Consider the following 17,766-nt stretch of genomic DNA (forward strand, 5'->3'; position numbering starts at 1 on the left):
TATCTTCTTATGACAATCTGCTGAGCTAATGTTGGATTTTCTACTTCCAATGCTACCGGAGGTGGTGGCGGACCATATCTAGTTTTGAAGTCTCTAGTGGTTTTTTCCCTTCTTCTTTTTTCTTCGGAAGTGGGTTTTTCTCTTCTTCCTTCTTCTCTTTCGTTGCCCCTTCGACTGCCTTTTTCTCTGTCCTTTCCTCTTCTTTCTTCTCCCCCTCAGCTGGCGGTGAAGTGGCAGCACTCCTCCACAAGCGGCGACTCCTCATCTACAAGCACAATTCCCCCTTTAATCTGAGAGAAAACACTTCTCTTCTCCATTGGATAGTAAATCAAAGGCACTTCTTCATCGGATATCTCAAAAGTGCTCCAAGCAATTTTCACTTTTCCAAGAAAAGTGCTTCTTCTCACACTCTTTTATCATTGTACACGTTGAGCTCCAAACATCTCCGACGCCATGGATTCAACATCGTGGACAAAGAATTCTAGATTCTCTCGCCATGAAGGATTGGGATCCCGAAAAATTGGCTTCGTACAGTGCTGTCAGCCCTCAAAATCCACGATCACATGTGCACTGGCCTTGCTTTGGCCATATTTGGGTATCAGATTCTTAGTCAATTTGGGTCAGGGAGGGATATCAGATTAATTTTGAGAATTCATTTTGCAGAACTGATTTGGGAAAATTCGATTTGAGAAGTAAGTACTTGAAGAAGACAATGAATTATGGTGTTGGGTGACTAGAGGGTGAAGGATGACGGGAGAGGTGGTGGTGGCGGTTTTGGTTAGGCTGGGGCTGGGCAGGTTGGAGAAGAGGTGGGAGGAAAAAGATACAAATTTCCCCCCTTTTTTTTCCTTTCTAATTTTTGATTTTTAAATTTAATCAATATAATTATTTAATTTGATAAATAGAAAGTTATTTTTTGCCTTTCATAAAAATATTAAAAATGTGATCGAACTCAATTTTTTGGTCAACTAACAGTAAATTGGATGTTTTCCATCCATTGAGACCTTACCTGCAATGTTTGAAAATATATGGGGTAACGGTTACAACAAATCAAAGGTTTGACGAAAGTCTGCTAACGTTTGAAAGATTTGGGATCTCTGTTGCAATTATCACTTTAAATTATTTCATTTGGGACTCATTTGTATTTTAAAAAAAATATGAAATCTCTAGATGCAATTTTGATACTATTTATTTATTGACTATTTAAAGAGGGGGAGGATAAATTAGTCATCTTACAATGTTTTATTAGAGAAAATGGACAGTAAAGATCTTTTGCGTAAAAAAAGATCGATCTAAGTCTTAAAATATAAAAATTGGAAACAATAAGAATGATTTGTGCAATGATGGCAAGGGATAGAAACTTTTAGAGCTAACTACCTATATATTGATGGACGGATTTAATGGAACATGATGGAAATGACCAACTCCGTAAGAAAGGTTTGAAATAGGGGTGTAAATGTCAAGTTTAAAATGACAATTGAGTACAAATGATAATAATTTTTCTTTTTTTTCCTAATTAAGTAGCTTTTTGCTTCAGTTCCTTACGATTTGGGTCTTCCAAGACTTTATGTATTGGGCTGGTAACCTAATCTTTGGACTGGTTATTGGGATCCAGCCCAACAGTGAAAACAATGCACTAACACCAAATTACCAGCGACGTCAAATCAGACAGAAGATTGAAGGAACGTCTTCAACCTCCGACCAGCATCTCTTGCGACTCTTCTATCCTGTACTTCCATCGACACACTGGACGGCGAACCGAAGATTGTTATTTTTTAACCGGTATCCCACCTTTTGCACCTAAACTTGTCGAACAAAAAGCTCATTTTTTTTCGCTAAAGCGTGTTGTTCTGTGGGTGTTCCTTCGACACTTTACTCTCCAACTCACCGACTTTCCGTGGTCACTTATTCCATTCCATAGGTAAAGATTATTTCTTTTATTTTTATCCATCGTTTGAAGGGGTTGAGAATGTGGGTTTTATGTTTTCGGTGAGATTGATAGAATTTCAATGTATTTACCTTTTGCAATTTTTCTGAGAATTATGTAATTTCACTTAAGAAAATTGTTTAATTGCTTGACGGGAATGATTGAATTTTGATGCATTTTCTTTTCTATAATTTTTTTTTTAATGACAAAATAAAAGTGTGCAGATATTGGGTACTTTTGAGGTTTTAATGAAAATTACGAAACTCAGTTGATTGTTTAGCAATGAAGAACACAATGGCAGTTGTTACTGTTTCTGCACTTTTTCACTCAGGTTTTGATTTGTTTTTCACGGGAATCAAACGAAAGGAATTCATATTTTAACTATTTTTCCACCGACTTGGCTAAAACCATTCAAGTTTAATCTCAATTGTTTTTAATTTTTTCTTCCCTTTTCTTTGCATTTACTGGACTCGACAAACTTGCCGGGTGCATAACTGCCAAAAGGAAAAACTTATAGGGCAGGTTTGATTTAGATTTAGATTTTTCGAGAATAAATTTTGTGAAAATTGATTCTTTTGAAGAATGTATGATTAAAAGTACGGAAATGTTGTTGGTCCATGGGCAAAATCATTTAATTGGGATAATATGTGGTTGAAAATTTGGAAATAATGAATTTTAAAGAATTTGTACGATACGTTAGCTTATGATCCATTTTTGTTCCAATTCTTCTCTGGCCCACTTAAAACCGTCCTCCCATAGCCATTCTCGATATTTGGTGTTATCTCTCTCTGCATATATATATTAGCCTATGAGCATGTGTCAGTAATTTTTTTCTTTTTCTTTTTGGTTATTTTGGAAAACCATTTTTAGTGTTTGTATTTGCCGTAAATTAGGAACGTTGCTATGGCGTTTGAGTTGGATCCTTTGGACGATATATTTGCTGAAGACACTGCGAAAAATGGTAAAAGGAATTCTGTTTGTTTAATATGCTTGCTGCTTTTATGTTTTCTGAGTTGCTAATACGAACGCAAACAAAGCTGCAGCTCGGGTCGGTGGTAAGTTTCAACCTAAGGCAAAGCAGAAACCATCAAGAAAGGGCTCAGCTGCAACCTCGGTTTCTTCCTTACAGCCAGTCCCAACCACTGATGTCATTGAGCACGAATCAAGTGTGATTCTCAAGACCAATAAACATTCAGAGCACTGTGAGATTTTTTTTCCTTTTTTAAATATTAAGTATGTGTGTGTTTGAGCCACATTAAGAATGTATTTTGAAATAGTAGATTGATGGAGAATGTGTGGTTAAAAAATAAGGAAAAGTTTTGAATTTACGTGTAATATTATATTACTGAAAAATGCGTGGTTGAAATGATGTCAAATCACTATTTAAGAATATATTTTTTCCAAATAATGCGGTTCAAACAAGGCCTATATTAGAATCGTTTATCTAATAATGCTATAATTTCAAAAAATTAAGAATAACATTTATAGTTGCACTGGTTTCTTGTATTATAGGTTTCCATCGAGATGATCAAAAGAACTCCATATCTGTCACCCTCTCATCCCAAAATATTGTTACAATAGACAGAGCAAACACCACTGCTGGCTTGGTGTCAGATTCAGATGTTTTCATGCCTGATGGCAATTGTAGTTGGCAATCTAACTTTGACAAATCAGGAGAGGTGGGTTTTTGTTTCTTGCTGATTGGTCTGTTGACTCAATTTGCCTGATGCATACTCTTTTTAATTTCAGAATGGAGACATACTTCTTGGGTTGGAATCACTAGATGATTTTCTTCCTCATGCTACGGCTGATATGGGTGAGCAAGATGCTCCTTTCTTTTGATGCTCTGTATATTCAGTGTTAATGCATATCCTAGCCTATTTAGATAAATGCTCATAACAATACTTGCTGCAGAAACCATTGCAGACGGTTCTACTCCTTCAGAGGCAGCATCAGCTGATGTCCCTTGCACCAAAAATGCAGGACTTCCTATTCCAGTTATTTCCTCTATCAATGCTTCCACCTGTCCTCAACAGTCAGCGGTCCAAGATCCTTTAACTGGTGGGGAACCTATCATTTCAATTAGTTATGATGGTGATCACATGGACAATAGAGTGGTGGAAACAGAGGTGAGGATTTATATATCTTTAGACACCTGGATTTCTCCCTTCACCACGAAGTTGAATACGTATCAGTTGACTAATTTGCATTGCGGGAGTTGGTCAATTGCAGGAGATGGATATCATGGATACTCAAGTTTTGTCTGACTTAGCAACTAGTTTTGGTACATATAAAACTGTTGTGTCTACATTGTAAATCTTGCTCATATGTTATTCTTTAAGATTTGACCTAGCTCTTTGTGACCAGGACGGTGCAGTAGAAAATTTCAACCAAAGCCGAAAATACAGATGCAGAATAAGATACATGAAGCCAGCACTATCAATGCTGATGGATTGGAGTCTGCATCATGTCTACAGGATTCACAGTCGATTCCTTCTGAAATTAATTTTGGGGATAAATGCTCAAATCCTGCATTTTCACAGGATGATATTCTGGATCTTTCAGCTGTGGGATTCACTCATGCTATTCCCTCAGAATCTATGGCTGAACTTATTGTGGATGAGGATCCAATAGATCTCATGGAGACTTCTCAGTTGAATCCTGGCTTCATTAGAGACCATCCAGAGTTTGTTCCAAAAATGCCAGCGGAGCTTGTAAACCATTTTAACTTCTGCAATTAGATGGCACACATGTTTGCTATAACGTGTTATCTGTTCCTTATGATTTATTGATCCACCCTTTTTCTGAATATTATTTGGTTATTTATATATAGAGCCATGCACGGACTAGAAAAAGTAAAGCTCGCACCCCAATTCCTTCTCCAGAGCAGCAAAATGCATCCACATCTGGCCAGGAGAATGAAGCTGGTAGATCTTTGAGGCCACGGAAAAATAAAAGAAATCTATTCCAGCTAGTAGATGAATTTGATGACGAGTTCCATGTTGATGGAGAATTTCCAGCTGAATGCCCTAGCAGTTCTGTTGCAGGTGAGGACAACATTTCTGACAAGAAATTTCAAGTGGAAAATGAATCCCAGAGAAAAAAGGTGAAGAGGAATTCTGTGAAGCCCATTAGTGATAAAGAAAAACCAGCTGGAAAGCAGAAGAAGCCGAATGAAACATTGGATCAGGCAGCAAAATTAAAACCTAAAAAGTTCTCTCACTCTACACTTAAGAGACGACGAGGTATATGCAAGATCTGAGCGTTGAGAGCTGCAGCATATTTTGTTTCCTTTTTAGGTGTTGACCATGAACCTTTTATGGTTTATAGTGGACAAGGTTTTGCTCGAAACTCCTGAGGATGAGATTGACTTCCAAAAGGTGCCTCTTAGGGATTTAATTTTGCTTGCGGAGCACAAGGAGCAGCTGCAGGTATTTTCTGTGTGTGTTTTATAGCAGTAGCTGCATTTGTAGTAACTGTAGCAGCAGCAGCAGTACTACCATTTCTGATATCTCTTGTTCACCATAATGCAGAAAAAAGAGGCAACAACTGGAGTACCCTCTACTAATCAGAGGTAATGAAATTTTCATTAGATATCCCTTGTGTTCAACATATAGCTTTCCTCATCCTTGTTGCAATGACTTTGTTTTTATCTTTTGTTATACTGTTACTAGGATATGCCAAATTGACAATTCCCCCCTATGCCACCAAATTCCAAGCCAGTTCTCTTTGCATTTAGCACAAAAATGTCTATGCAACAAAGAATTTATGATATTTTATGTTGAAGAAAAAACATGTTCTCAATTCTATATCAGGAACTGGTAGTAAGCAGAAACGGATGCTTGAATGAAATGATTGTCACGGGTCCAGTGAGGATTAAGCTAATCGATCAATTTCTGGAGAAATTGTCCATGAGAAATGCAGTATATTGTTTTACATATTGGCGTTGTTAGCTTAAGTAAGATTTAAGCATGTACAAGTCAGAAGATTGCATGTACAGCAGCCATAATGTTGAGACTGTAATTCATTGATCAAACGCTGTAGCAGTCAAGAAAATATCTATTTCGAGTGATAACTTAGTCAATTGAATTCTTGAATTTGCAAGCAATATGTGTTTGATGTATGAAGTTCCTCTTATATTCTACTAACCATAAATACGCATATTCAGTCATAATAGCATCCTGAAGCTTTTACGCCTGTCAATTCTTTGTATCCACTTCTAAACTGGTTTTCCTTGTCTGTCATTCATGCTTGACTATATTTTGGAACAAGATTTAGCCCCCGTTTGGCCCCCATTCTTTCCAAATTTTAATGGTTGAAATAGTGTTTTTTTTTTAAAAAATGTGTGGTTGAAAATGAATGAGAAGTTTTTGATTTTTGTGTAATATTATTTTATGGAAGATTGTGTGGTTGAAAATGAGAGAGAGAAAAAGAATGAAAAAGAGAATGGGGGCCAAACGGGGGCTTAGTGTCAGTAGCCTAATTTTACATTTTAATGATATCTGATTTTAAATATTAGTTGTGCTATGTAGTAATGGTAATCCCTCGGAGAACTATAATGAGGATGAGCCCTTTGCATCTGAACGAGATGGAGAATATGACCGTGAACAAGAAAGCCAAAGGGTTGAAGAAAGCAACATATACTTCAATTATCAGACTTACATGGACAGGACTCCTAGAGTAAGATGGTCAAAACAGGATACAGAGTTGTTCTACGAGGTATATTGTGTTGTTTGTTATATATGTTTGTAGGAGACTAGAGAAAATAATGAAATAAGTCAATTGAACCTAAGGTCTTCTGCCCCATAACGAGTCTTAATTGCTAGTGAGTACCTACTCGGCTATTGAAAAGCTTACCGCCATTTCTGGTGTTGTAGATAAGTAAACTAAAATGCTTCCCCAACTTAGAAATTAGGAAGCTAGGGCATCATGGAAAAGAAAATTCTTCCCATTTATCTTTTCTGATATTGACAGATTTGTACACTTTGCTGCCTAGTTATGGAATCTCTCAATGCCATTCCATACTTCGTCAATAGATCTTGCACCAAAGCTGGTCTTAAATTTGTCAGTAGGGATCTTAATTGTCCGTGACCTTTGATGCTCGGGCTCTTCAAAATAATCAAAGCACACGTGTCGGATACCACGCGACATTGGTATGGGTATGGGATATGTGTCGGATCCTCCAAATTTCAACCGGACACTTCATCGTTTTTGCTTCTCCTTCTTTCTCTCTCTGTAACGGTGGTTTAGGGTTTCGTTGGTATAAAATGAAAATGGGTTTCATATAGTGCTACTTAGTGTTCCACTAGGTCCAAATTGCAATCAAATCTCTATTTCTATTTTATATAATATTTAGTAATTTTCATGATTGAAAATTAAACTCCAAAATTCTATTTTATTGGTCTTAACACATGTTCAATACTCATTTCCTTTTTTTGTTAATAATTTAATTTGGTCTATTCAACTGACATTTTGGATTAGTAAAAAAATTAAAGTTTGAAAGACGTATTCACGTACCTGTATTCAAAATTTGGATTCTTTTTAATCATGTCCTGTACCCTATATTTTAGAAAATAAAAGATATGACACTTAGATATGTACCCGTACCCGAGTCCGAGCATCATAGGCCGACTACTTCCTGGGTTATCATGTTGATAAATCAATTAGACTTTTCACAGCTATTCATTTAAAATATTTTCATTTTGTTTCATTATGTGTATGTGTGATCTATACTGTAACCCTTCAAATTGTAGGCAATACAGCAGTTTGGGACAGACCTTTCTATGATACAACAACTTTTTCCTGGTCGTACCCGCAACCAAGTTAAGCTGAAATACAAAAAGGAAGAACGACAGCATCCGATGAGGCTTCGTGAAGCTCTGACTAACCGTGCTAAAGGTCCATTCATGTGCTACTTATATCTTTGCCTACGAGATTTCACCAGTAAAATGAGTCTGTTTTGTGTTCTCATTTTTTTTGTATTTCAAATGTCTTTAATGAGAGTGATTTATCTTGCAGATCATTCCCATTTTGAAAAGGTTATTGAGCATTTACAACAAATTGCTGCAGAGGAAAAACAGAACAGCAATAAAGACGACTCCATAGATTTGACTGGCAATGAAGATGCTGAGGAGGGAAGTCATGAAGCTAATGTATCGACCTTTCTTATGCATTGTTTTCTTATGCTTTTCCATTTAAAATCTTGTGCCATTTATTTTTATACAGCCCAAGTATGTGGGAAATCTGTGTTTAGTAATTTTCATGTCAAGAACCTGTATTTCTCAGGCCTGTGCACGTGTTGCGTCTTGCTTTCCTGTTCATGTCAATTTTAACCCCAGTGGTTTTTCGAATCAAAATCACATCCCTTAGTGATGAAACTTTCTAGTTTTCTGGAACTTGACGATGCCGTAACTGACACATTTTTAATGGTTTCTGTGCTGTGCAGGAGGAAGAACTGAAGGTGGAACGTGAAGGAGGAGAAAATGAGTATACGGCTCAAGAATTTACGGAAATTCAAAGTCCTGTGAAGTCTTGTGATAGCGAAGATGATTATTATCTATGGAGTCAATACAAGAGTGATATATGACAAGTATTGACAATATTTTTCTATCTTAAATGCTACATAACGCAATTTTTTTTTCTTCGCTTGTGGTTCTTGTTCATGATTTGTAATCAAATGATCTTCGTACATTAGGTCCAAGATCAGAAGGACATTCGAACTCCCAGAAACAGGCTGCCGAGGTGGTTATTCTCTCCTTAAAAGTATTTTTTTTATCAACACCTTTGTTCATCATTCCGTGTCTCCTGGGTGATGGTTGCAAAGATCTGATGTTTACGCATTTTCTTTTTAGACATACCATGTTCCAATGGACTAGAGATGAGCTGTGTGTTCAAATCGATTCAATTGTTTTTGTGGAATTAATATTGACACATCACTGACATTCTTCCTCAGCAAGAGGACTAGAGTCCGATTATAACTTCATGTTAGAATCTTTTACTCACGACTGCTCTTGGATGTTCATGACTGCATGTAAGTACTCTAGTTGATATTTTGTTGTCTTTTGTTCTTTCAAAGATGCAGATTCCCATTCCCTCGAGATGGAATCTGCCTTGCTTCAGCAAGAAGCAATGAGAAGTTATTCAGCTTCAACAGAAGCAGGCACATAATTTAAAGTTTCCTCAGCATACGACGTCCCCATATAACCCGATGGATAAGTTTTTCCAAGTCAATCGTGTCCGAGGGAAAGGCAATGTATTCTTGAAACAATTTTACACTGTCAACTGATTGTTTATAGGTTTAGTCCAGGACTCTATCGGCTGTAGGGTCGTTACTACATTCATGTAACATTTTGTAGGATCTACAAGTATTATTTACTTTTTCACTGCTCATTTTTATGTGTTTATAAACATTACCCATACATACTAAGTCTTCAGTCTCAAGTAATGTGCCAGTTTGGTGGTAGTAATTTATCTGCAGCTTGTAAATTGTTAACTTACTTTGTGATGGTAAATGGTTGATTAGTTCCCCCACAACCCCCACAATAGTATGCCAACATAATATTTTCAGGTTTAGATGCTGGCCAAAAATAAGATAATCTCGAACTTGTATCAATTAATTACTTGAATACGATATCGTTGTTCTCAAATAATATTTGCCCATTCTCCTATGAATTTGAGATGCTTGGAAAGTTGTTGGCAAATGATTTGCAGGATTGCAACAAGCCTTGCAAGGATTTAAACACCAAAATACAAGTGCAATATCCTAGAAAATTTGAAGAACACAAAGAATGAATATGACTTTTAAAGACTTTGATTTTGGAGTAATATGGAACCTTGATATTTTGTAATATTTTGCCTTCAATATGGATCCATTATTTATAGGCACAAGTCACATTTACGAAATAATGCCAAAATATAACCTAAAAGTCATTAAAATTGAACTTACAACAGCCAAAAATCGACCTCAAACGGTCGGATTTTTTGTGCCATGCAACCGCATGGTACAAATTCATGCGGTCGCATGGTTAAACTCAAATCGGGCCTCTAAGTTTCAGTAGGTCCTTGTGCGACCGCAAGGTTATATGCTTGTGCGGTCGCACTGGCCACACTTGGGGCCACCATTTTCAATTTCATTCCAACTTTTACTTCCATTGATTTATTGATATTGAACAACAATTATCAACAATCCCTCACTTGTTCAATATTCAATAAAATCTCATATTCACATAATACGATACTCATGCTTAAAGATTAGATATCTTTCGATTTGAATCTAACCACAGTGTAATTCCTACAAAGGAAAGTCGGAATCAAAGGAAGCGTGTAGCTTTGAACCAGTTATTCCATATGACAATACCGGTAAGAACACACACGAGTACCACATGTTCTCAAATTCATCATAACTCGCTTAGCGCTTTTATGGCCTTGCGCTTATCATTTTCAACAATTTTTTAAGAGAGAAACTCCAACCCTCTATTAAGGCTGCACCACCTTGAAGATTTTTTAGGTAAAATTCTTCCAGTACCTTTGTTACCTTTAGAGGTACTTATATTTTAGCATTGAACTTCATTAAGAGCTTAAAGCTCATCCCTCATTTCAGTAACAACCATCATTAATTTAATTAGGATATGATTATTGTGGATTTTTTAATAGTGCTGCAACCATTCACATATCGAATGATTTGTTGTTACCATTGGAACCCATAAATTACCTTTTGAGTAATGACAGATAGGGTTGCCGTCATTGGTAAACCTTTTTAGTTAAGGAGTTTCAACCCCATCCTACTCGAAGTAGATACTACTAAATCTCTGTTTAGAGGTTTAGTCAAAGAATTCGTCAAATTCTCAATTGACCTTACATAATTTAGGGAAATTATTTTATCCTTAATTAACTTCCTTATATAGTCATGTCTAAGACTCATGTGTCTAGACTTTCCGTTGTATACCTCGTTGTATATTTTTGCTAATGTGGCTTGACTATCACACATGATAGGTATTGAAGAAATGTTCATCGATCCCAAAGGTATCTCATAAAAGAGATTCTTAAGCCACTCTGCTTTTTTCCCGATATTTGATAGGGCTACAAATTCTGATTTCATAGTTGAGTGTGTTATGCATGTTTGTTTCTTTGATTTCCAAGAAACTAAACCTCCTTCTAGAGTGAACACCAAACCTGAGGAGGATTTACTTTCACCCGTGCTAGATATCCAACTAGCCTCGGGAAATCCTTCCAATATTACCGAGAATTTAGTATATTGCAGGCCTAAGTTCTTGATTTTCTTTAAGTATCCAAGAACTCTCACAATGGCCTTCCAATGATTATTACTCGGATTGCTAGTAAACCTGCTAAGTTTACTTTTGGCATAGGCTATGTCCGGTCTTGTGCATTGAACTTCATACATAAGACTTCCCATGACACTAACATATTCAATTGAGCAATTGCCCTTCCATCATTCTTTACAAGTTTTGAACTTGGACCAATCGGGATACTATATTCTTTTATGTTCAAGTGTTTGAACTTGTTTATCACATTCTCAATATAATGTAATTGACTTAGGTGATAACCCCCACTAGTCTTCGTAACTTTGATACCTAAAATGGTATCCACTTTACCAAAAATCCTTCATCTTGAATGTGGAAGATAGAAATCTCTTTTTTGCTTCTATATCGTCCATGTGATTACTTATAATTAACATGTCGTCAATGATAAGTGTGTTTTTACACACTTATTTAGCTCATAAACATGACTTAAACATGAAAAAAGTAGTTGAATTGTGATTTAATCTCGTTAAATTCATGCGATGTAGGTGTTTCTATGGAAAAGATGGAATTCAGAAGAAAAGAGCCGAAAAGGACCAAAACGGAACAAAGCGATATTTCGGGAACCAAAGGTGAAAATATTGGAAAGTTGAGCTAAAGTGCAGAACGAGAGTGAAAATATGCCAAGTATGATATTAAGGACGATACAAGACGATCGGAGGAAGAAAGAAGTAATATTGGACTGAATTGAAGAAAAGTGAAAGATGAAGGACTAAATTGCAATTAATCAAAAGATGAGCCGAGCAAGTGATCAAGGAATCGATTGACCAAAACGTTAATTAGGAGTCAATATTTGATGATGGAACAAAGGAAAGAAAGAAAAGAGGAAACGAAGTTCAGGGACAAAAACAGCAAGGTTAAAAGTTACAACCATGCGGCCTCACAGAAGGTTGCAGGCATTTCATAGAGCCATTTGACTTGAACCATGTGGTCGCATGGTTTAACACCATGCAGCCGCATGGCTATAAAAACCAAAAAAAAAAATTCTAAACTTACGTTTTTAATTGAAACTCTTTCGGGGTTCCGTGAGGACATGATATAAAAGCCAAAATTTATCAGAAATAGGGTAGAACGTCCATGGAGAAGAAAATTATAACTTTTGGAGGCAAGAAACACGATCTTGAAGCCGGTTCCACAAGAATTCAAGCGGGTTTTCAAGGCTTTATTTAAGATTTCAAGAAATTTTCATTCGGATGCTATTCTTTCAATTTATTGATTTCGTTTTTTATTCTATAATTATGAATATTCTAGGCTAGGTTTTCAATTCACTAGGTGATCGATGAACCATTGTTTGTTATTTTAATTCCATATTTCATGAATTTAATATAAAGACTCGTTTGGATAATTTTATTGGTTTATATGCATTGATTTTCTTCCGCAATTAGTGGCCAATGATTGTGTGAGTGTTGATGACTTATTTCTTACATTCGAGAGAAGTGAAATAGGTTTGATAAGGTATAAATCAACATAGGATCTGATATGGGATAGAGATATACCCCTATGCTTTATGCAATTCTCTAATTGTTCACAAAATCACATGCATTCTTGTATATTTGTATCATCCATAGAGATATAGGCTGGTGGTGTGCAAGAATAGGTCTAATATATATTGAGAGAATATGTTGGATAGATTTAAGAACATTGAATTGGCATATTTCCATCGGGTTATTAATTTTATGAAATTAGGGTTTTTATAGCTTCAATTGGGGATTCGTGATCCTAGTGACTTTATTTTGATTCATTTCCATAAATTAACTTTTCAATTTGCATAATTTTATTTACTAGAGTGTTTGAGTCGTTTAATTAGATAAATTTCGAGATTAGGGTTTCTAATTGAGAAATTAGGGTTTTTAATTGAAATTAGGGCCTTTTGCATTTGGACCATATTTTCACTCAATTAGATTTGGTTAAGGCTAGATTATATAGAATTGAACTACTCAATCTCTGTGGGACAATATTCGGACTTTTAAAAATCCACTTTATTACTTGTTACGATTCGTACACTTGCGATAGTTTTAAATCGAAAGAATTATTTCGTGAACAGCCAACATATAAACATATAAATGTCACATAATCATGATACACTTTAGAATATAAATATCTATCTACGCTATTATGTTTAAATCTGAATGATGTTATAGCTAAGTCAAACTTCTCATGTCATTTATAAGGTGTCTGCTTCAAACCATATAAAAATTTTACTAACTTGCATACCATATGTTCATTTCCAGGTAGAACGAACCCTTCGGGTTGCTCCATATAGACCTCCTTATCGAAATCCCCATTTAAGAATGCCGTCTTGACATCCATTTGATGAACATGCAAGTCATATATTGAGGCCAATGCGAATAATATCCTAATCGATGTTATTCTCGCTACCGGTGCATAAGTGTCAAAATAGCCGATTCCTTCCTTTTGTCGATATTCTTTTGCTACTAATCTAATTTTGAAAGTATTTAGAGAGCCATCAACATTATATTTCCTCCTAAATACCCATTTACATCCAATAGGTTTGGATCCCTATGGTAGATCGACAAGTTCCCAAGTTTTATTAGACATTATCGAATCCATTTAATCTTTAATTGCATCTTTCCAAAAAATGCTATCATGAGAAGCCATAGCTTCTTTATAGGTTTTAGGGTCGGTTTCCACTTGTAGAACAAAATGAATTATTCTTACAACATTCAACTCATTTCCTTCTACTAAGTAAAAGGAGATAAGTTGAGAATCAATTTCATCTGGTCCCAAAGACTTCTCAACTCGAGTTCTCTTGCTTCTTCGTGGTTCACTAGATTCGTCAACATTTTTAGAAGACATTTCATCACGTGTTCCATTTGAGATAGGGATGTTTTCAATATTTTCCTTTAATTCATTATCCGACGATAACAAATTTTCAAAGAACTCTACATCACTTAATTCGATAATCACATTGATCTCCAAGTTTAGCAATCTATAAGATTTGCTATTATTAGCATATCCAACAAAAGCACATTTAATGCCTCTTGGACCGAATTTGGTCCTATTAGGATTTGTGTTCTTGCAATACTTTGAAGTATCCAATGTTCGATTTTCTTCATTTCCACAATTCATAGGGAGAAACCTTTGTATGTTTAGAAGGAATTCTATTGAGTATCCTACATGCACTTAATAAAGCGTTACCCCATAAATTAAACGGAAACTTAGCAAATATAAGCATGTCATTAATCATTTCTATTAAAGTTCTATTCTTCCTTTCAGCCAAACCGTTTTGTTCAGGTGTCCTATGTGCAGAACATTGGTGAATTATGTCATGTTGTTCACAATATAAATTAAATTCACTAGAGAAGTATTCATCACCTCTATCGCTTTTTAAGGTCTTTATTTTCTTATTTAAGTGATTTTCAACTTCATTTTTATAGGTCTTAAACAAATCAAAGGCCTTATATTTATGTTTCATCAAATAAACATAAGTATATCTTGGGCAATCATCAATAAATGTTATGAAATATCTATTTCCACCTCTTGTTAGCATGTCATTCAATTCACATATATCGAAATGAATTAATTCTAATATACTAGAAGTCCTCTTAACGCTTCGATAAGGCTTTTCAACCATTTTTGCTTCTACACATGTTTTGCATTTAATGGCATCATTTTCATCATATGAAATTAAGTCACAATTTCTCATGCGTTTCATGGTACTTTTATCTATGTGACCTAATCTAGCATGTCAAAAGAAAATAAATCAATCATGTAAACAAAATCAACTTTATTTATTTCATTGTTAATAGTACAAAATTTGACATTTCCTTCACATAAATAGCCCTTTCCAACAAATTTCCTGCTAAGTGATAATACAAGTTTACCGTACTCAAAGACACTTTTAATGCTCGATTTTCCCAAAATATTTTCACTCACTAAGTTCCTATTAATATCTAGAACATGTAGTATATTTGTGAGAGTAACATTTTTCCCAGAAGTGAAGATAAATTCTACACTTCCTTTTCCAATTACTTTGGACCGCATCTCATTACCCATTTGGATCTCTTGGTCTCCATTCACTTCATTGTATGTTTTGAACATAGATTTGTCATATGATACATGCACCGTGACACAAGTATCATATCGTCAGTCAGGAACCTTTCCCTTAATTGCATTTATTTCGCTTACGGTGGCCACAATCTTATTTTGTTGGATGGAATTCACTTTACCCTCGGAGTCGTTGTATTTCCTGTGTCTACAATCTTTTGCATAGTGTCCAGATTTCTCACAAACAAAGCATCCTCCTTTGGTCTTCTTCTTGAATTTATTAAGGTTCCTTGAAGGCTTCCTTTTGTTGGATTTTGTTGGCGGTTCGAAATTTTCTACAGCATTTACTTTGGAAGTGCCCTCATGAGAAGCACTTTTATCACGTATTCTCGACTCTTCCTCAATCCGAAAATATTTTTGCAGTTGTTCCAAAGAATAATCTTCGGAACTATGCATTATCTTCTTCCGGTATCCTTTGCAAGTTCCGGGAAATTTGGCAATTATAGCCCTCACTTGAAAGGTCTTTGGTATTTCAATTTTCACCGCCTTCAACTTATTGACAATTACTCGCATTTCATGTATTTTGGGAAGAAGGGGAATATTCTCTAAAAATTTAAAATCGAAGTACTTAAAAATTAAAAATTTCTTTATACCTTCTTCTTCCGCTTTGTACTTGTTTTTGAGCACATCCCAAATTTCTTTTGTTGAAGTTATGTTTGTATATAAGTCATACAAACGATCCGATAATGCGTTGAGGATGTGACCGCGACATATTAACTCATCTTCTTGGCGCTTTTGTCTTTCATTCCTCACCGCTTCGATTTCTCCATTTGTTGGTTCCGATAGTGGCGCCAATTCTAAATCTAGGATGTAGAAGATCTTTAGTGCGGTGAGAAGAAACTTCAATTTGTCTTTCCATCGATTGTAGTTCGTTCCATCATACCGATCTAACCGCACCAAATCTTGATTCATGAGTTTGATTGTCGCCAACGTTGTCTCGCTTTCCATTGCAGAAGTATCGTTTGAGATTGTTGGAGAAAATTCACCGGATTGGAGTAGAGATCACAAAATATGAACCGAAAATGCCAAAAACAAGATAATCTCGAACTTGTATCAATGAATGGCTTGAACACGATATCGTTGTCCTGAAATAATATTTGCCCATTCTCCTATGAATTTGAGATGTTTCGAAGGTTGTTGGCAAATGATTTGCAGGATTATAACAAGTCTTGCAATGATTTAAACACTAAATTACAAGTGCAAAATCCTAGAAAACTTGAAGAACACAAATAATGAATATGGCTTTCAAAGACTTTGATTTTTTATTTTGAAAGTAATATGGAACCTTGATATTTTGTAATATTTTGCCTTCAATATGGATCCACTATCTATAGGCATAAGCCACATGTACGAAATGGTGCCAAAATATAACCCAAAAGTCACCAAAATTGAACTTACAACGGCCTAAAACCGACCTCAAACGGTTGGATTTTTTGTACCATGTGACTACATGGTACAAATCTATGCGGTCACAAGGTTAAACTCAAATCGGGCCTCTAAGTTTCGGTAGGTCCTTGTGCGACCGCAAGGTTATATGCTTGTATGGTCGCACAGGCCGCACTCGGGGCCATCATTTTCAATTTCATTCCAACTTCTACTTCCATTGATTTATTGATGTTGAACAACAATTCTCAACAGGCGATACACGTGTTATTACCTAATGGTTTTTTTAATTTTTTTTTCTTTTGAATTTGTTGTCTTTTTTACTCATTTAAAAATACGAGGGATTAGTAAATCCTTTTATGCCCTCTAATAAAATTATTGAACGAAAATCATAATTAGGGATTCAATATGTTAATTAATAAAATTTTGAAGAGAAGAATATGACCAAAAAAATTTAAGAGATATAAATGTAGTAATGAATAAAGGGTAGATTTTAATTACAATTAAAATATGATGATATAAACAAAATTTGTGGGGCGAACATAATTAATAACCCTTGAAAATATATTTAATTGTAGTGAATATAAGGAATAGATCATGAGGAAATTACTCAAAACCCTAGTATAAAAATCTTGAATTCTAAAATCAGGGGGAACTTTCAGTTTTCAAAAATCATATTTTTTATTTCAATTAATTTTTTTAAATAAAAGAAAATATGTACACTCCAATACACACAAACCCTAATTAATTCCCACTCTCTCTCTCTCTCTCTACATTTCTCCAACAATCCAGTTGCCTTCCTCTATTGTGGTGTGACAGTGTGGTGGTGGTGGTGGTGGATCTGGCGGTGAGGTGCGGCGATGGGTTGTGGCGCAAAGTGGTGTTGATGGTGGCGAAGCAAATCTACAACCTGCGTGGGCGAAGTGGTGTTTTGTGTGGTGGTGGTAATGATGTTTGTGTGGTGGCGGCTGATAGTGTCGGATTTGGTGGTTGTGGTGATTGATGGTATATCTGGCGATGGTGGGTTGCAATTCAAAGTGGTGTTTTGTGGGGGGTGGTGGTGATGGTGTG

At 35.6% G+C, this 17,766-nt stretch overlaps 2 protein-coding genes across 7 annotated transcripts; one reads left to right on the top strand and one right to left on the bottom strand.

Annotated features, from left to right (window-relative positions):
• The first annotated feature begins 1,627 nt into the window (after positions 1–1,627).
• Positions 1,628–9,419, top strand: LOC111402454. 6 transcript variants are annotated; one of them, XM_023030766.1, is made up of 18 exons: positions 1,628–1,921; positions 2,821–2,888; positions 2,965–3,129; positions 3,440–3,606; positions 3,677–3,743; positions 3,842–4,056; positions 4,160–4,211; positions 4,295–4,641; positions 4,761–5,172; positions 5,258–5,358; positions 5,461–5,501; positions 6,460–6,646; positions 7,681–7,825; positions 7,946–8,079; positions 8,373–8,516; positions 8,622–8,668; positions 8,779–8,910; positions 9,003–9,419. In XM_023030766.1, the coding sequence occupies exons 2-15, from the start codon at positions 2,831–2,833 to the stop codon at positions 8,511–8,513; spliced, it is 2,232 nt and encodes a 743-aa protein (XP_022886534.1). In that variant the 5' UTR covers positions 1,628–1,921; positions 2,821–2,830; the 3' UTR covers positions 8,514–8,516; positions 8,622–8,668; positions 8,779–8,910; positions 9,003–9,419. The 6 variants fall into 6 exon arrangements, with proteins under 6 accessions (XP_022886534.1, XP_022886535.1, XP_022886533.1 ...); XM_023030767.1 differs by having other exon boundaries at positions 9,009–9,419; XM_023030765.1 differs by lacking the exon at positions 8,779–8,910.
• A 5,932-nt stretch (positions 9,420–15,351) lies between these two features.
• LOC111400723 lies at positions 15,352–16,260 on the bottom strand. Its single transcript, XM_023028112.1, has 2 exons — positions 15,906–16,260; positions 15,352–15,857 (listed from the first exon to the last, which is right to left on the bottom strand). The coding sequence occupies exons 1-2, from the start codon at positions 16,258–16,260 to the stop codon at positions 15,352–15,354; spliced, it is 861 nt and encodes a 286-aa protein (XP_022883880.1).
• Positions 16,261–17,766: the final 1,506 nt, after the last annotated feature.

This window comes from Olea europaea, chromosome 10, assembly GCF_002742605.1.
Source record: "Olea europaea var. sylvestris chromosome 10, O_europaea_v1, whole genome shotgun sequence".
In the NCBI taxonomy this organism is placed as follows: domain Eukaryota; kingdom Viridiplantae; phylum Streptophyta; class Magnoliopsida; order Lamiales; family Oleaceae; genus Olea; species Olea europaea.

Bases quoted from the DNA above. Each gene is read 5' to 3' on its own strand.
- LOC111400723 (XM_023028112.1), bottom strand. From the start codon at position 16,260: ATGGAAAGCGAGACAACGTTGGCGACAATCAAACTCATGAATCAAGAT. The intron at 15,858-15,905 runs GTATAAAGAAAT...TTAAATTTTTAG, and splicing joins GTACAAAGCGGAAGAAGAAG to AGAATATTCCCCTTCTTCCC.
- LOC111402454 (XM_023030766.1), top strand. From the start codon at position 2,831: ATGGCGTTTGAGTTGGATCCTTTGGACGATATATTTGCTGAAGACACT. The intron at 4,642-4,760 runs GTAAACCATTTT...ATTTATATATAG, and splicing joins CAAAAATGCCAGCGGAGCTT to AGCCATGCACGGACTAGAAA. The intron at 5,502-6,459 runs GTAATGAAATTT...TGTGCTATGTAG, and splicing joins GTACCCTCTACTAATCAGAG to TAATGGTAATCCCTCGGAGA.